Genomic DNA, 18,445 nt, shown 5'->3' on the forward strand with positions numbered 1-18,445 from the left:
CACACCGCTTAGAGTCCAGTTAGAAGCACTCGAAGGTATGGAGCGTTTTATGTCTTCGAAGTTTTATATTTTTCGTTTGTAGTGTGACAGACGAGGTCAATGCATCGGTCTGCAATGCTCGGGACGTATTTGCTAATTTGGGACACCTGTGGCGAGAAAGCGATGTATTCCTAAACCTCAAGGGATGTTTTTATCAGGCTAAAATGGAGCTGCTCTGTTGTAGAGACCATGCTATGAGGCTTGGGGTGTTCGAGCAATGGAACTGAGACATTGTAAGCTATTCGACACCCGTTTTCTCAGAACCGTAGCTTGTGTGGGTTGGTACCGGCGCATCCGTAACGAAACAATTAGAAAGCGAGCTTTCGGTTAGGCAACAGGGACCTTCATTCAAGAATATGTCCAGCACTTGAAGATGAGTTGATTAGGCCAGGTATTGCGTATGTCGAACCATCATTTGCTGAAGAGAGTGCTGTTCTCCATGCCCAATTCAGAGTGGCGGAAGCAGAGAGGTGTGAAAGGGACAAAGAAAAGCCTGGGTCCTGTTGGTGTCTTCCAGGATGGAGGCTGCGTGATCCCCACTGCACCTGGTTGGGGATGCTGTAAGATATAGCTGCTAATCGATGTCAGTGGCGATCTTGCTGTCAGTTTCTATCCCGATTGAATGAGTGTTTGGAGGTGTAGGCACTTCGGAATTATCGTGGTATACTTGCACTAGGTCTCTTCCTTATCTGCTTTTATTCTTCCCTCCAAAATAAGGCAGCAGGGCATCAGTATTGAACGCTGTTGTCATGCCGTCGATGGTGATGATGATGGTGCTGTGTTCGACGGGGGATGGATTGCAGCGACAATCAGAATAAGAATGGAAAAGACAGAGGGCACGGGAGCTAGGCTTTATTCATCCGAAGCTTTGACATGGAGCTGAAACGAAAAAAAGGTGATTAAGCAATGAACGATCAAACGAAAAACGGATCAAATATACGACATTCATACCCCATAGAGATAAGTGCTCACAGGCATTCGCTTTAAAATTAGATAATGTCAGGCCTATCTGTTGCGCAAGACACAGTCGTGTCCGCTGTTTTGTACAACCAATGGGTGTTCAGAATAATTCGACAGTTCAGTTTCTGAAGCAGAGTTATATAGTTCCTGATTCATAAATGAATCAGTATTGGGCTGTGGTTGCCGCCGTTCAGATGCCGGTGCACATCCAAAATCTGCGGAAGACGCAAAGTGAGTAGAGAGGCCGTTTCTTCCATGGGTTAGGGTATGTGACATGTGCGTACTCAGTATTACACTCCATGAGCCTAACCTCTTCGAATACGGGATCGTAGAAACTAGGAAGCTTTTGCACAAACTGACCAAGGTTCTGAGCTCTGTCCTACTTACAAGTGTTCAAAAGATGCCGGACGTAAATTTCATTTCTCGGTTGTACATAAATTTCTCGCAGGGTTGCGATAGCTGATTCATAGTCCTTGCAGTCTTTGATGAATCGGAAAACACTAAGAGCAATGTAAGTGAACAATTTTTTCAGTTCACCTGGTGAATGAGAAGCAGTTGACTCTAGGAAGTTTGTGGAAGTAAAAAACCAATGTTCCCAGGTATATGCCGAGTCTTGAGTATTGAGATCGGTATCGAATCGTTCAGAACGTAAGTATCAACCCATTGTTCGGTGAAAATTTTTGCGTGAATAAATTGTGTTCGACAAGGGATGGAGTGCTGGAACGAAAAAAGGTGATTTAGCAATGAACGGCGAAACGTTGGAAAAACATATCAAATGTGGGACAGATGGTTGACGCGCAGCTTCATTCTCACATATTAACAGGTCTAGGCCTATTTCTTCGGTGAACTGCTTTTAACATCATTTTGTAATCTGTTGACAGGGTGTAGGACAACTCCATAACGTCGGTGGGCACTGAAATCCTGATCCTTTTGTTCTCGAACTACGTCCCCTAGATGATCCAGACCCACTCCGTTTCTATTCGACATCAACGGAATCAGCTTATTTGGCGTTGGGGAGCAACGCTTAAATTATATGCTTTTTTGCCCCGAATGTTGAGCACAAACCCAACTTAATCTTCATTTATTTTTAGCCCCTCATGACTCTTAATCCCATGTTCACTCTGAAGTAAACATATCTGTAACAAATGAGCTCTTCTGGTGAGAAAATCCAACTGACAACTGCTATGGCAGAAGTGGAACCTAATGCTATTGGCAGACCTGACCCAACCTCCGAGAATATTCAGACTAGTGATCATATCAATGGCTCTCTGACCCAATCGGAGGCTGAAAGACTGCAACGCGAAGCAAACGAAGACACCACTCGGAGTGAAGACTTACGCTTGTTCCTCAAGGTAACTGGACTAAACTAACCACAGGATGTTGACATACATATGTCCCTTTCACTTGTTTGTTCGATTTCCTAGCAATAACTACTAGTTACAGTGTATTTTGTGGCTAAAGTGATGTTTATTCGGTCCCACTCACTTTTGTTTTCCTTTGACCTCATTCGTCTTTTCTAACCTGTATGAATCCATTTTGATCACGTACTACGGCTTCCCATACTTTGGAATGTTTTGTAGCGGGTTCATTGACATAAGATAGTGTCTTTCTCTCTACTTCATTTTTATTGGTGCAAACTGTCTGGTGAACATGTGAGTTGGTAGAAGGGTATGAAAGAGTTTGTATTTTGTCTGTGGGGGATGTGATGGGGTCTCCGTGACTCTTTTTTGCTTGACTGAAAACGCTAAAACGATTGGCAGCAAATCGCTGTCATTGGTATTTGTGCCCTCTGTTTTTCTCTAGATTGTCTGAGCACTTGGAGGCGTGGGCACCCAGAATGCTTGTGGTACGTTAGCACTAGATCCCTTGAGGAAGGGATCTGGCAAAAAAACTGGACGAGGTTCTAGTTCTCTTTTTATACTTTGCGGCTTTAAGTGTGATCTTAATCCTCGAATAAACCTTGTGATTGTTCGGTCGTGAAGCACCAGCGTCAGCATTGCTGTTACTGTCTCTAATGTTGGTAATAATGGCGAAGTGATGTGTGCAATCATGTCAATCGCTGACTACAGCATGCATGTATGTATGCTTGGATAGAATACAAAGGCGTACGTCAACCCGAACAGCAGGACACCTGCTCTAATAGGTGCTTGGTTCACTTAATAACGCGCAAGAGGCCTCGTTAACGAAACATGGTGTGTCTGGCCGCACTGGTCTGCAAGACTCATTCCAGAGTGTCAGTCTTTTGATGCTGCGACAGCATCCAATCGAACCTATGTCCCTAGGAAATGATGCTCATCATTTACATTAATGGCACTAAGTGCACGATAGTCTGACCCATCCCACAACGTCGCTTCCGATCCAATTCTGTTACTCCTCCACTCCACCCGGCTCGGTTTGAAGTCACATGTTTGTACTATCTATCGCAAGCCCCCTCCCACCGAAGCCCTATATATGTGCATTGAGTAGTATGACGGCTTAGTCGCCATTGCTGCGCGTCACTGGTGGACTTACCTCAGTTATTTTTGCTGGAGCTACAGAAATACTGATTTATCAGGTGAGTATATTACAAAGACGCCATACATCCATCATCGGGATGTTTTGTTTTGGAACGGGTGATTACTTGATATGGCAGTTCTCGATGTTATTGAATCTACTAATGTAGATACATTTTTACCCTCTCAATCACTAACCTGGAAAGAACTGTTTTGTTTCCTTCATGTAGTGTTTTACACTCTGTTGCTTTTGCAAGCAAAGCGATTGGTAAGGGAGTCGGATGAATACTTCCATAGATTACAGACGGTATTGCGGTGATAACTACATCTTGTCGATTCCATAAACATGCGTTCTCGTATGATTACGATGATGATACGTCTATCATTCGGTTACAGGAAGTTCTAATCCGAGGGCATCATCAGTAGAGAGTGGTTACCGTTTTCGTATGGTGATATTGTGAACTTTGGCCTTTGTTTTGTCCGTCTACCATGGTGGAGTTTATTCCGTTTTGCCCATGCCTTATCGAGCTTTTGTTGATCTTCGAATCTCTCAGGAAATGCACGAAAAACTCAAAGAAGAGCAGCAGCAGCAACAACAACAACAACCGTCGACGCAGCCAGCCACGGTGATTCCACCCGTATTTGCCCAGCCAACCAATGTTTCCGAATCTGAATACTCCCTTACCGGCCACCCGCCTTCAGTCGGTGTCCCCGCACGTGACTTCGAGGGAGATTTGCAACCAGCAGTTCGCCGTTCTTCAGGTCCAATAGCAACCAAATTGGGAAACCCTCCGAATAGGACCGGCTCGGTGACAGGTAAGATATCGCTTTAGTAGCTGATGATTAAGACCGTGCAACGTTTTTGCTGACTGCTTTCATCGGCGGTTCTTTGCTCAGTTTTACCACTAGTGCGTTCGGCTCGAGTTGCACCCCTTCTGTTTTTCCGTTTCCGCGTCCACCCCCGGGCTTTATGAGGTTGATTCACGGGGTCTTGTGTCAGTAGATTATGTTTTGTGCTTCTCGTGAAGACAGAAGTCTCCAATTTCTTTCTGAAGTACGTTTCATTGTACGAGGGGGAGAAATCACAAGATAGATTGGACCAGGCTATGTCGCATATCTCACGAGCAGTTTGCATACGTTGCATGCCAATTTTAGGGCAGGGTAACGGATAGATCCTGCCGGATAGGTGTACTAGTCCAGTAGACATGATTCAATGTCGGCCTTCCCAAGGTAAGGCGGGGCTAGCCACATCGTCCGGCCGTAGGACCCTTTCGGTCCCTAGCTGCCACGCCACTCGAAGGAAGCACGAGGGCAAAGATACTACCAGTGAAGCATCAGTGCCAACACTGATGTTGCTGTCTTTGATAATGATGATGATGATGACTACCAGGTAGCCCTAGCGTAGACAAGAGCAGTCTAGATGCAGACGATGGGTTCGAATCACGGACTTTACTGTCAGTGAGTTCGCACCTTAACCACTGAGCCACCTCGAGCCACAAATTCCGCTTGTTTACACAACTCAATTTGGTAGCGTCCGCCGCTTCAAAGCTTAGCAGATGGCCATTGTTCTGGAAGTTTGTGACTCTGAATGACTCTTAGTTCTCTTCACTCATTGCAGTTTAACAAGTCGCAAACGAGTGCGATGGACAGGGTTTCTACTAAATATTAACTCACCTGGGATGTGCTTAGAAATCCTTGTAGCTAACCCCTCTCAGTTCCCCCGACTTACTTGTTACTGCAAATGCACACAAGGAGGCAACCAAAGAGTCTGCTCTATTTTTTCTAGACCATTGACTATGAGTATTAAGAGAATAAGTAATAGTGAACGAATAAACTGTTGTGTTACATCATTCCGTTTGTTCATGGGCGTTAGTCGAGGTCAGTCCATAGTGTGCACGATTTAGGTAAGCTGTATCTTGTCCTGAAGTTCCCTCATGTCAGGTATTCTCATTAAAGGAAATCTACCTGTAGATATTTGAGGACCGAGTTAGTTGTCCCCTTAAGTTCTTGTTCCGGTCTGTACCAATTTAATTACGGTCAGAAATTTTGTGAAATATAGTACTCAAGTGCCGTCTGAGAGGATTTGAAAACTACATCAATGACCTGAACCATAACCACACCAACGATTTTTTTCAGGCTTAGCGACTGATGCCGATTTAACCTAGGTTGTCGCAGTTCGACTTCGGCAAAGGAACTCATCTTGAATTCGAAGGTAACTTCCAAAAGTAAAGCTAACGGGGTTTGATTTGTGTAGAAAAAGGCAGAATTAGTGTACTTATTTTCAATGCAATAAGACTACCCCTGGGATCGGTGCTGCCACTAATCGTGCTCAAAACATCGTTGCGTTTCAGCGGTCATGTATTTCCACAGGACCTAAACACTTGTTAGAAAAACAGCTTACCATAGGAAATTCACCCTACTGTTTTGATTTTGCTCGTACTGGGGATTGTCCGGAGTACATGCGTTGGCTCAGTTCTTCTGGCTCGGAACGTCACAGTGAAGCAATATTTGTTTCCCACTACCATGATCAAGTCCCTACGCAACTCGAACACACGTGGTTGCAATTCAAATCGCGAACTAACTATGTAATGCGTTCGCAAGTTGACGAATACTGTAGTGCTTCTCGGCTTTTCAGCACAGATTGGCTTCACTTACAGGACGAAATCCCCACAAAAATCCCAAATCTCCTCACACTACCAACGAATACTGTAGTGTCTTTTAAGACCGAAACTTCTGGTAGTTGATGCTTTGGGACATCTCGGTTGGCCAGTCGAGTTAGCATTGTATCACAGCAAACAGGTAGAGTTTACAGCTCAGACTGTCTAAGCTGACCTCTTGGTAATTGGTCAACATAAATAGACCTCAAACTGGTAGTTCTAATATCGTTGCACATGGTTGTCTGTGTTACTCAACACAACTGGCGTGTCAGACGAGATTCACTTAACTAGTTTGAGCCTTCAATTTCTCCGTCTTGTCATGCCATTGTCACACGTGCTGCAAGCAAAGCTGTGCATTGGTAGAAGTAAACGGTCAGGCTATTGTTGTTGTGGTCAGGACTGCGGAATATACAGGAGCGTGATGAGCTTCCCAAGACAACATATTCTCAAATGTGATGGTTCGGCTTGTCAGCATTTCAGTCCGTGAATATAGTTCCGCCGGTGAGACAGTTAACCTTCACCAGCACAGTGAACGTTCACTGATGACGTCCGAACGCTTGGTTGATTGACAGGCCATTGACACGGGTGAGCCAATCGACCGTTCTCGCGGTTATTGTGCCGCGAGAGCTGTGAGTAGAGAGTGCAGCATATCCGTTGTTCATCTTTGTCATTTTAGTCTGTTGCAGTCTACCACAAGACAGTTGGATATAGATATCCGGCTCATCATGAGAGTTTTAGGTCTCGACTGGACGGCGAAGGTTTTTCGCATTAAATTCCAAGCGTTTCAGCATTCGTTGCACTGGTAAGACTGAATGATTGTACAGTGTTCTTATCAAATGGGTTTAATTCAAACTTTGTTCAAAGTCTATTTGTGGGATGTGAAGAGAATTCCCTATTGGAACCAACGCTCATACTTTCTAGGCACCTGTTGTGCAGAGGTGCCAGGATTACTTTGTCAGTGCGGTAAATCTATGGCAATTTTGAGCGCGCTTGAAAATGCAATGCGTTAAACACTATTAATAATCGTATAGTTCAAATTGGAGGCCTTGCTCGGATCTTATGGATCTGGTGTTAGTTTCCACCTGTATTTCATATTCTGGCGACTTATGATCAATCAATTTGTAGTCACGCCTATTGTAACTTGTTCGTTCATCTGTCACCTTTAATTATCGATTTGCTCATTCCTTAGACTTAACGAATCCTGATACCGCACCGGATGGGGGATGGGGTTGGGTGGTTGTCCTTGGCTCGTTCTGCTGTATGATACTTGTGGACGGAGTATCCCTATCCTATGGTCTTCTACTCACTCCGCAGTGTGGTTACTCCTCTCTGCATGTGCTTAGTCCCTCCAGCAGTTTGGGCAACCGGTCTCTGGCACATCTGAGGACGGGAGTGGTCACCAGGGACCGGCCACTTCGGCCAACATTTGGCAGTTGCGCTCCTATTTCCGAACTGGGCGAGGCGGTTGGCACACAAAGTCGTGCTATACTTTTCACCCCCGGAGCTCTCCTTCTAGGTCTCTACTTGATCCTGGGTAAGTTGTTTCGTTTTTCTTCATGGTGCGAACTGACTAACCGCGTATTTCATTTACTTCGGTCGTTGAAGTGCAGCGCGAAATTACTTACCGGAAGGTTCATGGTTTCAAGCCCAACCTCAGCATCTTGGCTCTTCCTGTCTGGGCTTGGACAACCTGACGGTAGCTTAGACCTCAAGTTTCCTTAGGGTATCATGGCAGCTAGACACCGAAAGGGTGTCAAGCTGACCCATTGTTCACTGTATTCCTTATGCCGTGGAATGACAAAGTTAAAACTGAGTCATTCAACCTTGTCCTTTTTGTGAATATTCACACTGAAGTGTATTGAAATGGCGAGGGCTGAGCTACTGCCTCGTCACTCTAGCCTAAGCAGGAGCCAGAATCATTGACGTTTCGGGTCATAACATAATTCCCTATTGTCCTAAAATATGGCCTACTCGACACCCTAGGTCATATACTTCGGTCTTTTAGTGTCATCCCTTGTATTGCAATATAACTGTACTCCTTCCTCTCCCTACCCATAAGAAATTTCGGCAAGCTTTTCATAATCCATAACCATCTCTGAATAGACTTGATTTAGTACATAATTCTAGGCACATGCGGCTCATCACTCCTTCCGCTCGACCTTATTTTTCTGCTTACAAATACGAGCAGAAATGCCGGTTGGAAGCTTGAAAAAATTAGCGGCAAGCGTACTTTGAACGTAGGTTTTCCAATAGCTACAGTTTGTCTTCGCGCAATTATTCCACTCTTCCTTTTAAATTCGTTATCGATTTACGAGTCTCGGGTGTCTAGCGCGAAAATTTGCCTTATCGTATCGCAGGTTCTTAAATTTATTAGTGGACGCTGTAACACCCTTCCGGTGTCTAGCCGCTATGCTACGTGACGAAAACTACTGCCAAGTTGCCCCAGCGTAGGCAGAAGCAGTCGAGATGTCGGGATTGGATTTGAGCCACTGAGCTATCTGGAGCTTAAAAACAACAAATACTGCCTTTCTCTTGCTCAGAAGCATGGTGCTCCTGTTTCATCTTTGTTTGAAATCTACCATTGTGAATCAGAAATGGCTATTAGGAAACCAATTCAGACAAACAGTTGAATCCAGGGATAAACTTAGTTCCTCTAGGTGGCCTCCGTTTCAGAAGATAGCTTCTGATGGGACGTTCGATCGGTTAACCGGCGGCAGTCGTAGAGTTGAGATTCGACTAGGTTTTAGAACTTTATGCCAGTCAGTTAGATCTGAGTCGAGGTCAAGAACAGATTGACTTAGCTACTCATAAACCAGGAATTCAGTTGGATCATCCGTTTAAATCAATATCGATATGCGAATGAGCGTATTCCGCTACTGTCTGAAAACGAGTATGGATCCAAGCATGCTTTCAAGCATCGAATATCCGACCTTTGGGCTGTCAGTGGCTGCTTAATCGAGTGTGGCACAGTCTTATCTAGAACCCCGAACCTCAGGGAATTAACGCAGTTGTTTAGTGTGATTGCTGTGCATGGTTAACTGCGATGCCTTTGCAAGACGGGAAACATGGACCGCGCCCACTCGATGAGCCCCAAGAAGGGTGAACCGGTCGTGGGCTGTCGAAAAGCTTTCAGCAACCTTGTGGGTAGTTTCCTTTATGGAGCTGCTACATCTTATCGCCTATTGGATGAATTCACCATTACGGGTAGCCCATTTTGAATGGTCATCAAAGTATCTTTTGGTAGGGCGTTCCCCTAAAGTACATTGTGATTATATTTGCCGAGCAAGAGCATCTGACCTTCTGCTTACCTCTCCATTCCAGGCCCGCTTGTCAGCGCTTTGACCAATCAGTTCGATTTTCGACCTGTTGCAATGGCCGGTGCGGTGTTGTCAACAGTTGCTTTTCTCATCAGTGCATTTGCCAACAGCATCGACTTGCTGATTGGTGGATTCGGTATTCTCGGTGGTAGGTTTTGGCTGCGTACTAGAGCAAGTCTATGTCATTTTAATAATGGTGGTATCCGATGGCTGCCCTTGGTTAATAGAGCTCGCTGTTCATCAAGTATTCCTTCATGTCCTTTGGTCACTGGGTTATGCATCCGAAATTGATGTCCGTGTTTCCATCTCAGTTCGGAATGCTACCTCATGGGTTGGTTTTGGTGATTTAGTTTCCAAACCAACACCCTTTTGTTAAGGAAGACATTTTGTGGCACCATCCTCATTTCTTTCGCAACCCTTCTGATTTTGTAAACTAACCCGTTTGCCTCCCAAAAAGTTCCCAATGGAAATCTGCTTCGCAGTTGACCTAGAATTAAAAATCGACGCCAAAACGGATTATGGCGTCTATACATTTCCCACGCGGTCCTACCGAATCAGAAAGCTCTTTTAGGTTACAGTTATTTAGCGTGCTACGTAGTTTAGCATACTGGTTTTTCGTAACACCTCACGGTTTAAGATAACGAGGAAACATTGCACTGCAACTCATTATTGCCTTGGTTACTTATTTCCTTTTTGAAGGACCACCTCTCCCAAGGTAGTGCTTTTGGAGGGGTCCATGAATTTAGTTTCAACGGTCAAGTCCCTTCCAGAGGAAGCCACTTCTCAAAAGAGACCTATTTGGTCCTTGAAGTTTCTCCAAAATGGAATAGCTGTAGCTGTAATTGTTTTGTACTTTGGGATACCGTTTTGGCGTTCACCTTCGAGTCCTAATGGCGACAAAAGCCTACATCCATTACGTAGATTTATGTTGGTGCACTAGTAACGGTTTAAGGGCACTGATTGTTTACAGCATTCACTCCGGTCAAAGTTATATCACACTCTGAGGCAATCCTATTCGCTAAAGTCGCTCGCAGTTATCTTTCATCCAGTATCCAGATGTGCCTACCGGGTCGACTGTCTGGGAACTCAGAGCCCGATATTGCTGGATGTGATGGGGTTGCTGTTATTATTTGTAATTGAGCTGACCATATGTCTGTTAGCAACTGTCTCTGAGTTTTCATTTGCCAACCTCATTGGAATTTGTGGCAAACGAGAGGCTTTTTTCATTATTGCCTCTTACGCCCTGCAGCCCAATGATAGCCTTAATCTGGTCTGTCTTGATGGCTTGAATATCTTGTTATGGTGCGGTGTTATGTCGTATACTATACGTGAAGATTTAGCCTGTTGAAGCTTGACTACGTGGTTAGATGGATATGCACAGCAATGATGAATGTCTGCTACAGCTATATACCTACCGCAGTCTGCTGTCCCCTGGACGGTCGAAGTTATCTATCCACATGGTGATAGTCAGCCTCGCACCCGGATCGACCACTGGCTATCCCTACTTTTGGACCACTTTGTGAATTTCCATTGTGTATTGCTTTTGTAACTGCCTTTAGAAATGTGCCCCAAAGCGCACCCAAAGTTGAATTTAATTCATCGAAACGATTCCCCCTGATAAGGTGAATTCGGACTACATAAATGCTGTCACAGTTAAATTACTGATTAAAATCGTTCCTGCAATTGTGTGTGTGTGTGTGTGCGTGCGGAGGGGGAGTGAAGGAAGGCTTGTGTGATCTAACCAACAGCGCCTTTACATTTCTGTTTTGGCCGCCGCTGGGTATCACGGCACACGATAGTAGACGGTGTAGTGAAGCAGTACCAGTTCACCATTATAAACATCCGGTGGTTCTTACGGTATGTTTACTAGTCTTTCGCAAGCCACTGAATGCGTACGCACTACAACCAAATCGCCCTTATGAACCCGCGCACATTCGGTGTGAACACTGCTGGATGCTAATTTGTCATGTTTGTGTAATGATGAATCAACTCCTTCCACTGACGAGGAATTAGTAAGGCACACAAAACAAGCTTACCCTGACTACTGGCTTTCTTGCAGACCATGATATTTAAGCGTCTTCTGCTAAACATTCACGCGGTGTTTCGCCTACTACTTATCCCGATTGCATTATGATAATAAACCAATCGTCCAGCTGTAACACCCAGTATGTCATCAGAAGGAAGCTCGAGGGCTGGGATACTGTCAGGTTTCTCAAGCCTAGCAGTGGAGATGCGGTGGGTGGATTCGAACCATGAACTTTCCGGTCAGGAATTTCGTGCTGTAATCACCGAACCATCTCGAACTCTTTGGATTATGGGGGCCTATTGGAAGTTACCATATTCATATATTAAAACGATGCTTCCCAATGGGTCCAAATTTCTCTGCCGAACTTCCTCAAGCTTTTATCGATGTAAGCTTCGTTCTGATGTGCACCAGAGCGTAAAACGGGTGCCTGGACGTGAATTTCAGTGGCGGGCTTCCTACATTTTCGTTCCCATCTCACCAGTGCTCACTTAGGAGCTTTTTAATTCCTTCGGTGCCTTAATCTATCGTTCGATTAATAACCCAGATGAGTATTTCTCCAGCTATGAATAGAAGATGGCGTAAGTCACTAGACTGTCACTCACTATCCCATTAATGTGGCAGTAAAAATGTCTTTTAAGACCGGAATCTGTCACTCGCAGCAACTAATCGCGTTCGACGTCTGGTTGTCTCTCTTGCGTAGGATTTTCACAAATGTGTGCACTGTTTTACGTTAACCTCTGCACAATATGAAGACTGTAGCTTTATCCTGTCCAGTGAATGGCTATCTCCCTCTAGGCTGAATAATACTAATAACAATGTTGGTTTTTCAAGCTCATCTTGTGGGAGATATAAAACCATTTGTTTGTGTCAGTGGGATTCGATGATGCACACGAGCCTGATTGCTGAAAACAACTTGAAACTATGCATGGCTGTTCACCGATAATCGTGTGTCTAACGTTTTTCATTATCGTTTTCGTCATGATCATCATTGACAGAAACACCAATTTGAGAACACCGGTGTCAATTGCCGTAACATATCATCACGCGGTGGCTGCTATAAAGTGTGGTTATTCATGGTCGTGGAATTCATGGTTGAACATGGGCCCAGATATTTCCTAGGAGCCCATCCGTGCACAATAGATCCTCAACTAGAAGTGTTGCTGTGAGGCAGCGTTTGTCCTTTTGAGACCGCCATAGTTCAAATTTTAAGATACAGGTCGCTACACGCGTCCCAACCGATGACCTAGAGACTCCTATCCGTCGATCAACGTGGTATAAAAGAGACATTGCAACTTTTACATAGTCAAAGTTCACTAATCGTTCTCGGAGTGTCATTTCCGTTTTCGGTTTATGCACTCCGTCACAAAATTTTCCCAAAATCGAAACGGGGTTGGTTTTTACTAGTTGCCGGGAGTTTTTTTACTGTTCATAAGAAGATCCAACACGACTTAACGTCTTGGAACAAGAAAAAAGGAATATGTCGACAAACGTCGACGGCATTTCTCTGTATCGAAGCAGCCTAATCCACAAGGTCAAAGAATTCGATGAAAATAGCGATTATCGGTTGTTGCTCTGTATGGCCTTGCTCAAGCATGTGACGCAGTGAACAGATGTAATCAGTGCACGCCCACCTGGTGCCCCAATTCGCGTCCGGCGTTCCGGAGTTGGGCGTGGCGCTATCAGGGAGGTCAGTAACCATGTTATAACCGGTGCCAGTTTTACGCCACTGGTTGAGGCGTTTACTTCGGATGAATTTTTTTTTTAATAAAGGCAGATGACTGGCCTCACTCTCTTGCAGCTCGGCTTGTTTCTGTGTAAGTTCAAACGATTTGGTGAAAACGGAAGATGGGCTCACTTCCGTGTTTGAGATGGCTCAAGGGCCAGGTAGCTCAGTGGTTAGAGCGCGAATTTACTGACCGGAAGGCCTGTGTTTGGAACCTGACCTCTACCTCTCGACTTCTCCTGTCTAGGTTTGGGCAACCTGGCAGTATCCCAGCCCTCGTGCTTCCTTCTGATGGCATGGCATCCAGGCACCGGGAAGGTGTTAAAGCTGAACGATTCATTTTCATAAAGGAAACTGCTCACAAGGTTGCTGAAAACTCTTCGACAGCCCACGACCGGTTTCGCCCTTCTTGGGGCTCATCAGGTAGGCGCTGTCCCCGAGTTTCCATCAACCTTATGATCTACTTGAACTGGACTACGGCTACCTGATGAGCCCCAAGAAGGGCGAAACCGGTCGTGGGCTGTCCAAGAGTTCAGCAACCTTGTGAGTAGTTTCCCCTGTGCACATATATACTGCGATATCTCGAATATCGTGCCAACCGAATCATAAGGCGGCCTGTGTGCAGCACATTCAGTTGGAGGACATCATAAACGGGAGATTCAGTTGAGTCTCCCGTGAAAACCAAATTGATTTGCAAATGAGTATATTTCTCGAGAACGATTTATTTGTTTATTTTACCGTCTTTGAATATTGGAGGTTGAATTTTATCGGACCCTACGGTCCGGTGGTGTTTCAAGACAGAAAGACCCAACATTCTATAAACCAACAGGTCATTTAGGCTGACAGACCAATGCATGTAGGCGGGTCGCGTGGAAGATATGATTACAGAAGCAGATGGCCGGCAGAATTACTGTTGAAACTATTCTACTCGTTGGTCAAGACGCTAGTGTTTGATTATCTCACTAACAGATGATCTCTTGGCACTGTTTTGCGCAGTAGCTAAAGCAGTTTTCCCGCACTCACGACTGCACTGATCTCTATCATTTTTGGATCTGCGGTTGCACTACGTTTCTTCCCCACGCAAGCTCACGCCTAACTTGCCCGAGTCCGATGAGGTGCAGAACTTTGTATCTAGGCTTGGCCGTGACAATTTTCTGATCCATAGGGATTCCTACGTGCTCGAAACAGCGTTTCCAGCGTCACATACTACTGGTTGTCTTATCCCAGTTGTTACCAGTGATAAGCCCAATGGTACACCGTTGTACAGAAAGCTTTCGTACGCCTTCCTAACTTGTGGCTCATGTTGCTGCTCTACCGCTAGTTGGAGAGCTAGTTCTTCAGGCGAATAGGGAGATTTGAGTGAAACATCGGTTGGCTCAGCTTGTGTATTGAAGAATGATAGACATTCAGGAACTGAGTCTCGCTACGGTAGCTGATATCTGTGTGTGAATTTGGTTTTCTGGCTATTTATCCATAAAGCCGCTAGACTGATTTCGAACACAAGTTGTTGTGTTATTAGGGTTTCTGTCTAAAACGGGGTCGAAATCCTACTCGGATACGGAAACTCTGTTTTTTGGTCCTATAAGTTTACACATGGATCTACAACTAGACGGGAGCATTAAATATCAACGTTGCATTCTGATCTGTGTAAACTGACAGTTTTATGTCTTCTCCGGTCCTGGAAAGATATGCCTTCTTAAATGAACCAGTTTTCAACGAGTGGTTCATTGATGTATTTTGAAATAAGGAGCCTAATTTTACGTAGGATGTACGAAAAGAGATGCCTGGAGATGGACTGGAATCGTCGACCTACAACTTACCAACCGAGCTACCGAAAAAGCTCACTTTCATTCACGGTCTTTCGGTACCTTCAGTAAGCCCTTTGTGTGATTTTCACGGTGGCCCGGAAGTCACCAGCCAACAATGTTAGCATTGGTAATGTTTTTCTTTGCTAAGACGCGCAACCCTGATTTCTCCTGCGAAAGACAAACAGCTCCGCTTAGAAGCCATCATTATATAGTGTCACTTCAGAGTTCGAACAACTAGTGATGTGTTCAGTCACAGACAAACTATCGTTATCATGCCCTGACCCATTTTAGATGTGTAGCGCCCTGTTTAGCTGGTGAAATGAGGCCAAGGTCACAGATGAGGCTGTCAATCACCCATACAATGTCCGGATGTGTTGGATGTGTTCTTGGGACGAGGGTGCACCGTAAGACTAAACAACAGATGATGTTTGGTACAAGGTTAATAAAAGGGGTCACCGTTGTCATTACTTTTTGCGCCCAAATTAACATCACGACTAAGGCATGCAAGTGACGAACTGACATGTCCTAATTTCCGTCGAAATCAAGTTGTTACGACTATATCGGAGCTATTCGTGACGCACAAGAGGGTGTTGGGTCAATGATATAAGACATCTTTCGTCAAGTCAGAGCTATAGTTTTTTTCAAGCCAAGAATAGCATTATGCACTCCGATAGGTGAATTTTCAGCGTACAAACTCGTAGGGGCTTTATAAAAGTGGGCATGCAATCTACAAAGTACTGGGGACGCAGTCCAAAAGAAGTGAATTACACGTGAAGGCATGATGAGGTCGAATCGTGTGATGAGTCAGCGCCGGCAAAATGTCGGCCCATATAGGGAACCACACAACTTCGGTAAGTGATAGTTCTCGTGGGTAAACGTTCGTTCTCGGATGGCCCACGGGAAGTCAATACCGTATGAGTTATAACTGGGTGCAGGTGTTGACATTTTTTTCAAATGACAAAATCAAGCTAAGATACTCATGGAGAGGTTTCCTTGCATTTATAGACGTGTTTCAGTGACCCAGCAACTTTCTTCAAAGATGTGACAAGGGAATGGTACATTCGATTGGGAAGAATACGTCTAATAACAGATTTTTAGCTAGGAAGCGGATGGTGTCATACGTCTCTCGGTGCGAAAGGCAAGTTGGTGAACTTTGATAAAAACAGTATGAATCTGAGGTGACCAGCTAGGATCGTCAGCTACGGTGATTCCGAGGTATTTCGCATCAGGCGGTTTCGGAAGCCATAAGGATTACGGTGACCTGAAGAGAGGAAGGTAATAACTTATGAAACATTGAGAAAAGAGTAGCGATAGACACAACCGGTGTCAACATGATCATCAGTAGAAAGAATCAGCAACAGGTGGGTCGTTGCAAAAAAAATGCCTGTTTGGGCGGGTCATAAAACATTCGGTTACTTGGGCGTGCTCAAGCTTGATCAAACATTGCTCGTTGCGTCCATCGGTGAAGAGCGACTAACACTGTTAAATACGTTTGTATAGTAAAATCACTGCGTTGTGACCTTTCTTGTAGGTGGTAAAGAACCCTTATTCGAAGTATATGAAGGCATCTAGTGTAGAATTCGATTTTCGGAAAGCTAGCTGGTTTGTATGTTCAACCAACTGTATGAGAACTGCTGATATACAGGCAGTCGGTATCTCCTTGGACACAGAAGTTACTTTGGCGATTCTTCAGCTCTCAGGTTTCTTCCCACTGATGAAACATTGACTCAACACATCTGTAGCAGACTGGTACACAATTTTGCCAGCAGCTTGTGTCGTTAAGCTTTCATTGGCTCACCACTCGCTGCAAAGGACGTGCTTGATAATGGTGGTACTTGTGGTGGTGGTGCTTGTCTGTGTTACAAGAATATTCAAAGTGTTACCGGATTTTTCAGGCCTGTGAATTCATGACTGATTGCATCTAGATCAGTGACCTTTGAACGAGGTTTGAACCCAGAGCTCCTGAATTGCTCTCCACATATCATAACAGTTTTTGTTGCCAGGACTAACGCTTCCTGGCGTCGCCCAATTTCGGAGGCTATTATTTTCTTCTGATGGAGCAGCTCCAGCAGTGGATTTAATGCAGCTTGTTCCCACCGAATAACGTAGATCGAAACGAATGTTCAGGTACTCATACTATAGTGAACGACTGGGATTACAACATCAATTAAAGTTGCCGGAGAAAAGCGTTGTCCCTGGTGATCTGACATTATCGAGTGAGTAGCTTCTTGTTTTAACATTCTCGAAGCCGAGCGAACGGTAGCACGATGGCTCGATTTTGAGTAGAGTTTTGATAAAGGATTCAGAGTGGAGGGATGCAAACGGTCAAGTGGGACCCACGCTTGTGTTATTCACGACTGTGCACTCAAGTTGGGAGTTGAGGCTTGTGGGAAAATACACAATATTTCTCAATGCAAGGGATGTTAGAAACAGTTCGATCTATTAGGGTCACCCGTTGTGATACAGCAAGACTTACCAAGTAGGCAACCTTGTGAGTAGTGCATTTCGAATATACATGTATCGCGATATCTCGAATATCGTAGCGACTGAAGCATGAGGCGGCCTGGTGCAGCACATTCAGTTGCCTGGAGACATCACAAATGAGAGATTCAGCTGGATTCCAGGTGGGTCTCTCGCAAAACCAAATTAATTTGTAAATGAGTGTATTTCGGTAAGTCGTACTCGCTTCGGCGGTACATATACTAAAATCGGAACGATGCAGAGAAGATCAGCATGGCCCCTGCGCAAGGATGACACGCAAAATCGTGGAGCGTTCCATATTTTTTTCCGTCACGAAGAGACTGGACCTTACGTGGTGTGACGGTTTGCGCACCTCAGCGATCCATCGAGCTATACTGGATAGTGTCCCGCGACACTCACAGTCTCTCACACCAGGTTGGTCAATGGTTAGAAGTCTGACGAACACAGTCTCCTGGCCCTCCAGGTTTGGCGTTGGAACATGTGGCGACTTGTTCCGTAGAAATGGTGATGCATTTGCATTTCCCGCCAAACACCGTTGCCTTGCGGTTAGGCTTTTGGTTGAGGACCCTAATCGTCCTCCTGTCTAGGTGTGGGCGCCCTGGCAGTAACCCAGCACACATACAACCATGAATCGCACATATACAAATAAACTCATGCTACATCGGCCGTCGCGTGGTGCCATCAGCCGGGTTGCTTTACTTGCTGCAGGGCGGGTAGCGAAAACAGGCTACTAATGACGCCTCCCTTCTTTCTCCTTCACATACAGGACAACAAGCTGCTCTTACACTCACACTGGACTCGCTTGGCATTGATGTGTGCTGTGTCTCAGAAACAAGAATTCAAGATGCAAGCACAGTGACTGAGTTAACCGCCCCGTCAGTCTCCACTCGCTTCCGGCTACGCACCTCTGGTGATCCAGAGGCTGCTGCGGTGGGATGTGCA

General features: G+C 45.1%; 1 protein-coding gene across 1 annotated transcript in view; it reads left to right on the plus strand.

The window, feature by feature from the left end:
- Nucleotides 1-2,102: 2,102 nt before the first annotated feature.
- T265_09528 (hypothetical protein) overlaps nucleotides 2,103-18,445 on the plus strand; it is a gene marked incomplete at both ends in the record, with an annotated part of 46,312 nt that continues 29,969 nt past the window's right edge. Inside the window, 4 exons of the mRNA XM_009175625.1 lie at nucleotides 2,103-2,351; nucleotides 4,046-4,307; nucleotides 7,338-7,682; nucleotides 9,470-9,613. Coding sequence (XP_009173889.1) covers nucleotides 2,145-2,351; nucleotides 4,046-4,307; nucleotides 7,338-7,682; nucleotides 9,470-9,613 — 958 coding nt within the window. The remainder of the gene's footprint in view (nucleotides 2,352-4,045; nucleotides 4,308-7,337; nucleotides 7,683-9,469; nucleotides 9,614-18,445) is intronic.

Source organism: Opisthorchis viverrini (genome assembly GCF_000715545.1).
Source record: "Opisthorchis viverrini unplaced genomic scaffold opera_v5_285, whole genome shotgun sequence".
Classification (NCBI taxonomy): Eukaryota; Metazoa; Platyhelminthes; class Trematoda; order Opisthorchiida; family Opisthorchiidae; genus Opisthorchis; species Opisthorchis viverrini.